At 38.3% G+C, this 8,478-nt stretch overlaps 1 protein-coding gene across 1 annotated transcript in view; it reads left to right on the forward strand.

The window, feature by feature from the left end:
- LOC123498858 (protein lin-28 homolog) overlaps positions 1 to 7,751 on the forward strand; it is an 86,112-nt gene extending 78,361 nt beyond the window's left edge. Inside the window, exon 5 of the mRNA XM_045246336.1 lies at positions 5,724 to 7,751. Within this exon, the coding sequence (XP_045102271.1) occupies positions 5,724 to 5,774 (51 nt within the window). The 3' untranslated portion in view covers positions 5,775 to 7,751. The remainder of the gene's footprint in view (positions 1 to 5,723) is intronic.
- The last annotated feature ends 727 nt before the right edge of the window (positions 7,752 to 8,478 follow it).

The raw sequence follows: 8,478 nt of genomic DNA on the forward strand, positions 1-8,478 counted from the left end.
TATTAACAACATGCCAGAGGGAGTGAACAGCTACATAAATCTGTTTGCGGACGATGCGAAACTGTGCAGAGTTATAAAGCAAAAAGAGGATTGTGAAATACTGCAGGAAGACCTAAATAAGATTTGGAAATGGAGTAAAAAAAGGGAAATGGAATTCAATGTGGACAAAAGCCATGTCATGGAAATGGGAAAGAGTGAAAGACGACCAGTGGGAATCTATAAGATGGGAGATGGAGTAGAACTAGAGAAAGTAAAAAAGAAAAAAGGAAAAGGACTTGGAAGTGACAAGGGAAGAAAACAATGAACTGGTAAGCCATATTGATAGAATTTTCAGAGACATATACGTAATTTGCTAAGGAATATTGGATTAGCATTTCACTACATGGACAAAGAAATGAAGAAATTGATAAGTACTATAATAAGACCCAGATTGGAATATGCAGGAGTTGTGTGGACCCCCCATAAAAAGAAATATATAAGGAAGTTGGAGAGACTACAAAAAATGGCTACAAGAATGGTTCCAGAATTTGAAGGGAACAGAGAAGGGAGAGAGGGGATCTGATACAAGTTTATAAATTGATTAATGGAATGGACCAAGTGGATAATGAGAAACTGATCCTGAGAGAAGAATATGACATTAGAAGCACAAAATCGCATAGTAAAAAACTGAGGAAGGGAAGATGTCTGAGAGATGTTAAAAGATATAGTTTCCTGCAAAGATGTGTTGAGACTTGGAACAGTATGAGTGAGGAAGTGGTGTCAGCAAAGAGTGTACATAGTTTTAAAGAAAAATTGGATAAGTGTAGATATGGAGACGGGGCCACACGAGCGTAAAGACCAGGCCCTGTAAAACTACAACTAGGTAAATACAAGTAGGTAAACACACACACACACACACACACACACACACACACACACACACACGGGACATCGTCGATGGCGGAGGTGGTCGCTGAGCTCCAGAGCAATCATCTATAATTCTACAGTTACCTAAGAGTAACCAAGGTGGGAAAGGAGCTGGTAATGTTTGTCCCGTCTCCATATAGTCATGTTAACTGTTGATTAGCAAAATAATGTCCAGTGAAGGTAAATATAAACTGTAGCCTGCGTTTGAGCCATCAGCTGGTTTGTTTACATCTGCGCAACATGGCGGCCGTGAACTCGAAAGATGAATCAGACTTCACAGGGTTTCAAGGAATAATGGAGAAGAGCGCTTATGTGAAGAAAATTCTGGAGTTAGAAGGTAAAATTGAAAACTGTTTGAAAAGTATGAGGGCCTGGAAACGAGTTATGACAATGTAAAGAGAGACTGTGCCGATATGAAGAAGGAAAATGCAGCACTGAAAGAGGAAGTTAAGCTAATTAAAGTGAATTGCGAAAATGTGGAGAATCTCTAGGAAAAGTGATGGAGAAGCAGGCTGAATGGAAAAAAAGTCAGGAAGTGGAAAGAAAGGAGGTAAATTACAAAGTTGCAAGTCTGGAAAAGGAAATCAAAGAGTCTGGGGAGAAAACTTTGGGCCTTGCTGAAATTATAGATCAACAGATCATAGAAGAGAAGATAGCTGAGAAAGTGGTGAAGGTTATTAAGTCAAATGAGACATTGGTGAGGGAAACTGTAGACAAAAAGAGATGTGTGGTGATATTTGGTGTGGAGGAGGATAAGACACCGAGTAAAATGGAGAGAGAGAAAACATAAAAAGGTGATAAATAATATCATTAATGTGGTGCAGGAGGAGGAAAAGACCTAGTACAAGAAATAGAGGACTTCCATAGAATTGGAAAGTTCACAAGAGAAGGTATGAGGCCAATAAGAATCAAACTTAAGTCACAAAAGGATGTAGATGAATTGGTGGAGAAGTCATGGAGGCTAGCCCAGCAGGAAACAACAAGGAAGATTTGGTTGAGAAGAGATCTCGGTGAAAAGGAAAGAGAAATGTTAAATGAGTTGAGAAAGGAGGCTTTGAAAAAAATGAAGAGAGGACAGAAGAGGAGAAGAAAGAGTTTTTCTGGAGAATCTTGGATATGAGACTGAGGAAGTGGTTCATAACCCAGAAAAGTACAGCAAGAAAGGACTAAAGAAACTTACATATGAGCGAAATGTAATGTATTCCAACATAAATGGAGTGATATCGGGATTTTAGAACTCAACGATTACTTGAGGGACAAGAACCCAGATATTGTGGGTCTTACTGAAACAAAACTGAGAGAGGGAGAAGACCTGATGATGGTTGGAGAAGGGAAATATAATGTTTGGAAAAGAAATAGAGTAGGTAAGATGGGAGGAGGAGTGATGTTGCTGGTTAAAAAAAGATATAAAGGTGGATCAAGTGAAAAAAGGTATGGGAAAGGCAGAAGTGCTAAAGATCAGAGCAGAAACTAATGAAGGAAAAAAAGAGGCACTACATAGTGGTGTACGTACCACCTAAGACAAATGCATGGTCAGTACAGGAATATGAAGAAATGATAAGTGATACAGGAACATGTCTGGAAGAAATGTTGGGTGGCTGTGAACGAACTATAATGATGGGAGATTTTAATTGTAAAGAGGTGTGTTGGGAGGACTGGTCAATGGAAGGATCAGAGACAACATGGGGAAATACACTATTGACACTGGCAATGGAAAATGTGTTAACTCAGTGGGTCAAAGAAGATACTAGGTTTGGAGGAGAGGGAGCATCGTCAAGACTGGACTTGGTCTTTAGTACAGAGCCAATGGTCATTGAGGAGATGAGGGTGGAGTGCCCTTTAGCAAAGAGTGATCATGCAGTTTTGGAGTTCAAGGTGATAGATGAAGAGAAATCTAGAAGAAATGAAGAATATAAAGTGGGAAGATGGAATTATGCCAAGACAGATTTTGGAAACCTAAAGAAATTCTTTCAAGAGACAAATTGGATGAAATTCAAGAGTGCTAAGGAGCAAATGAAAAGTGGAAGGAATTTATAAAAATATACAAAGAAGGTGAGAAAAATTTGTACCAATAAGACAACATAGAGAAGTTGGAAAGCAGGACTGGTTTAACGATAGATGTGAAAAGGCTAGAACAAGAAAAGAGGATGCATGGAAGAGGTGGAGAAGGAAAAGACGGATTAAGCAGTGGGAAAGTTACAAAAGAGCAAGAAATGAATATGTGTTGATTAGAAGAGAAGAAAGAAAGAAACAAGAAAAGGATATAATTGATAAATGTAAAGACCAACCAAGGCTTTTTACAGACATGTGAACAACAACATCAAAAATAGAGAAAGTATTGAAAGTTTAGAAGTAAATGGAGTATGCAGTGAAGATCCCAGGAAATGGCAGAGGCTATGAATGGATGCTTTCGGAAGGTATTCACAAAGGAGACTGCTTTTGACAAACCACTGGTAATGGAACAGAAAGGGATTATGAAGGAGTTTCAAGTAACTGTGGAGGAGATCAAGAACATGATGGGGAGTTTAGAAGTGAGAAAAGCTGTGGGACCTGATGGGGTATCAGGATGGATTTTAAGAGAATGCAGGGAGCAATTGGCAGAAAAAGTTTGTGAAGTAATTGATGCCTCATTAAGGGAAGGTGTAGTGCCCCAAGACTGGAAAAGAGCTAACATTGTCCCAATCTATAAATCAGGTAACAAGAGAGACCCATTGAACTATAGACCAGTGTCACTTACAAGTGTGGTAGCTAAGATGTGTGAGAGGGTGGTGAAGAATAGATGGACAGACTTCTTGGAGAAAATGACATACTTTGTGAGTGTCAATTTGGTTTTAGAAAGGGCGTTCATGCACGACAAACCTGATATGTTACTATTCGAGGGTGATAGATGTAATACAGGAAAGAGATGGTTGGGCTGATGGAATATATCTGGATTTAAAAAAGGCCTTTGATAAGGTACCACACCAGAGACTGATCTGGAAACTTGAAATGGTAGGAGGAGTGCATGGCAGTTTACTAAAATGGATGGAAGACTTTTGGTAGGAAGAGAAATGAGAACAATAATTAAGGACAGACCATCAGAATGGGGATTGGTGGAGAGTGGAGTTCCACAGGGATCAGTGTTGGCACCAGTAATGTTCGCAGTCTACATAAATGACATGGTGGATGGGGTGTCCAGTTATGTGAGCCTATTTGCAGACGATGCAAAATTGTTAAGAAAAGTGAGATGTGACAAAGATTGCGAACTACTCCAGGAAGACTTGGACAGAATATGGAAATGGAGCTGTACATGGCAAATGGAGTTCAACACGACAAAATGCAAGAAAATAGAGTTTGGCAAGAGTGAAAGAAGAATCAGGAGTATGTACAAGATAGGAAATGAAGACATAAAACCAGTCATGAAGAAAAAGACCTTGGGGTGACAATTACCAATGACCTATCGCCAGAGAGACATATAAACAAAATAATTGGAGAAGTATTGAACTTATTGAGGAACATAAGAGTGGCGTCAGATATTTAGATGAAGAAATGATGAAGAAAATAATTACTGCAATGATAAGACCGAGGCTTGAATATGCAACAATACAGTGGGCTCCGAACTTAAAGAAACACATAAGGAAACTAGAGAAAGTACAGAGGGCTGCAACAAAATGGTGCCTGACTTAAGAGATTTGACTTATGAAGACAGACTGAAAAGAATGCAACTTCCAACCCTGGAAAACAGAAGAGAAAGGGGAGACCTGATAGCAATATACAGAGTGATGATTGGCATGGAAAAATGGATAGGGAAGATCTGTGTATGTGGAATGGAAGAATGTCGAGAGGGCATGGGAAAAACTAAAATGGCCACTTATAGGAGAGATGTGAAAAATATAGCTTCCTCATAGAAGGGTGGAAGCATGGAATAGTTTAGACGTGGAAGTGGTCAACGCAAGGAATATTCATGATTTTAAGAAAAAGCTGGACATTAATAGATATGGAGACGGGACAACACGAGCATAGCTCTTTTCCCGTATGTTACAATTAGGTAAATACAATTAGGTAAATACACACACACACACACACACATCCTCAATGATAATATAAAGAAAATTCTGAATCTATTTTTCTTTATTATTATAGCTAAGTAAATTCCAATATTGTATTAATTTCTTGTATGTAATGATACAATCAATGGTTATTAGTAAACAATTTTCCGAGTATGTTCTACCTTACATTAGTAGTCATTCTCATTAGACAACTCATAAGCAACAGAGTGATTTTCTGACTACTCTGACAATTCAGCAAATCACAGCTGCATTTTGCTCTTGTTTGCAGGCACTTACAAATTGTCTTGTGTAAACCTCTATATGTCTCTATTATAACTGGAAACTCCTTCATTTGAAAATAGATGCTAGAAGACTTAATACCTGTCTTTTTATAATGACAGGTCTTTTGATTTGTTAAATGATTTTGTATGTGCTTCTACACAAGTGTTTATCTTAGATACATCATTTCCCCCTGAAATGTGTGTACAAAATTTGTTTTACAAAACCATCTTTAGACCTCCCAGATTTGTCTTATAGTTAAGTGACTACTGTTAATCTTGAGAATTGCATAATTTCATACACCTCACTGAGGACTATTATGATGAACTCACTGCTATATCCTTGCTTATCAGAGAAAACCAGAAGTAGAAAAGACAAACAGATCCATTGTTTAGGTTAACATCAACATCCATGGTGTACTGATTAGAATAATACATAGAATGTTCTATGTATTACATGTTTAGAGCTTTTTGGCAATTAATGTTTTCTTTTTCTGATCTTTATTTCCAGGGCCGGGGATCTGAAGGCACAGACACAGAACTTGGAGAGTCCAGAGTGTAGTTGCTTAAGCTGGATACTGTGTGATTGCTGTAGTGACCACGCCGGCCATGACATTGTATGGTAGTGCCATTGAATATATCTACTTTTTGATTCTCATTAAGAGTTTCTTGATTTGAAATAGGTGTTCATAGAAATACATTGTTCAGAAATTAACGTTTCCTTTACAATTAATGTATATTATGCATACACATTAACTGTGTTTATTTTACTTATTACAGTGTTATCTATGTGACTTTTTTTAGTAATTGGTAAATTATGAATTCAGCAATGACATAGATACAGTATTTTCTTTTGATTTTGAAACATGGTCAGCCATTGATCTCTGTATTGATGAAAGAAAATCTCATAACTACAACATAAGATCACTGATGCAGGTCTTGAGCAGAATGCCATACAATGAAAATACCTCACTTGTATAAATCCTGTTTTAAAATTTGTTAGATAAATATAATTCTAGCTAACACTATGCAAAGATTCATATATATTTGATGTAATGTACTATAGGTAAAAGGAGTAGGATATCACATGGAGTAATAAGGTTTTAAGATGCAATGTGTAGTAATTTATGTATGGTGCATGAGTGTGTGGAGTGTGCTTGGAGGTGGTGGACACAGGGGCACACGTGTGGGCTGTTTGTATGCATTGCCATATTTTCTCAAGGATATACCAATAAGTGGGTAAATAGGGGTGGGTGATTTTCCTTTAGTTTTGACCCTGTATAATCTCAGACAGTAATGCTTCACATGTATGTAGGATTTTTTTTTTTTTCTTTTCATGAATTGCATTTTTTATGGTGGTTGTGGGAGGACTTTCCAAGACAACTGGACTACTTGAACCATGGCAATCATTGTGGCTTGATTGTTAACCAGTCCTTCACATTACAAGGAAGAGGTGCTTATACACAACTGCATAGTTAAAAGTATATAAGTAATCAAATACTTGGCATATATAGTGTATATAGTTGTGTAATTGTTAATTATTAAGGATAGATCTTCAAATTATGTGATTTACACCAGGGTACATTTTAATGATATCTTCAGCTTCCTTTCACTTTTTCATGTCAAAACTTGTGTGAGGTGTGCAAACCATCAACAATGAATCACTATTTTAAACAAAAGTTAATTAATTGTCAGGAATTACAGCTGAATTACTGATATTTCCGTAATATTTGTGTTTACAGATCTTACAAAAGTAGATTTTGCATCATTTGCCTTTACATATTGACTCAAAGTGCAACTCAGGACTGTTTGTATAAGCTATTATGCAACTTATATATTTTTTAACAGTTTGCTGCTTTTGCAGTGTATGTACTACAATGTGCACTCAGGAACTGTGTGTGTGTACTGTACATATATATAGAATTCAAAAATCCTTGTTCATGATTCATATACACAGCAGTATGTTCTTTATATAAAGTTATAAAATATCTACATTTTTTTTCTCTGTGATATGAAAATGAAGAAAAGCAGCTTCATCATCAGTTATCAAAGTTTCATCAAAATGTGTGAACATTATGATATATGTACATGATAGAAATCTTTGTGACCAAACATCCTCCACCTGTACTTGGCCCTGTCACCTTTGCTCCCTCACTTTGCTACATAAGCCTGAGTATCATAAATTTCTTTAGGAAATCAAGGAGACAAGTGATAATAGAATGAAAGTATGAGAACATACTGCAATGTATTTCAGATAATTAATTTCTTTCCATCCAAGATGATAGTAATAGGAATATCACATAGCCAACCAATATACTTAACGTTTTCATATAATATATCACAATATATCACTTCATGCATCTACTGTTACAGTGTTGCATAGCTTCATATCTGTTATCAGGGCAAATTTGGTGTGTGACTGGAAAGTGCAATGTGGTTAAAGACTTGCTCAGCTTGTCAGACATGTATGGAATTTTAGGTGCCTTAAACTTACACACACACACACACACACACACACACACACACACACACACACACACACACACACACACACACACACACACACACACACACAAACAACATGCTCGGTAGCTCAGTGGTTAGAGCGCTGGCTTCACAAGCCAGAGGACCTGGGTTCGACTCCCCGGCTGGGTGGATATTTGGGTGTGTCTCCTTTCATGTGTAGCCCCTGTTCACCTAGCAGTGAGTAGGTACGGGATGTAAATCGAGGAGTTGTGACCTTGTTATCCTGGTGTGTGGTGTGTGCCTGGTCTCAGGTCTATCCAAAGATCGGAAATAATGAGCTCTGAGCTCGTTCCGTAGGGTAATGTCTGGCTGTCTCGTCAGAGACTGCAGCAGATCAAACAGTGAAACACACACATATGGAGACGGGGCCACACGAGCATAAAGCCCAGGCCCTGTAAAACTACAACTAGGTAAATACACACACACACACACACACACACATACCGTATAATGTAGTGGTTAGCACACTCGATTCACAATCGAGAGGGCCGGGTTTGAGTCCCGGGGCAGCGAGGCAAATGGGCAAGCCTCTTAATGTGTGGCCCCTGTTCACCTAGCAGTAAAATAGGTATGAGATGTAACTCGAGGGGTTGTGGCCTCGCTTTCCCGGTGTGTGGAGTGTGTTGTGGTCTCAGTCCTACCCGAAGATCGGTCTATGAGCTCTGAGCTCGCTCTGTAATGGGGAAGACTGGCTGGGTGACCAGCAGGCGACTGAGGTGAATTACACACACACACACGCA

This window comes from Portunus trituberculatus, chromosome 48, assembly GCF_017591435.1.
Source record: "Portunus trituberculatus isolate SZX2019 chromosome 48, ASM1759143v1, whole genome shotgun sequence".
Taxonomy (NCBI): domain Eukaryota; kingdom Metazoa; phylum Arthropoda; class Malacostraca; order Decapoda; family Portunidae; genus Portunus; species Portunus trituberculatus.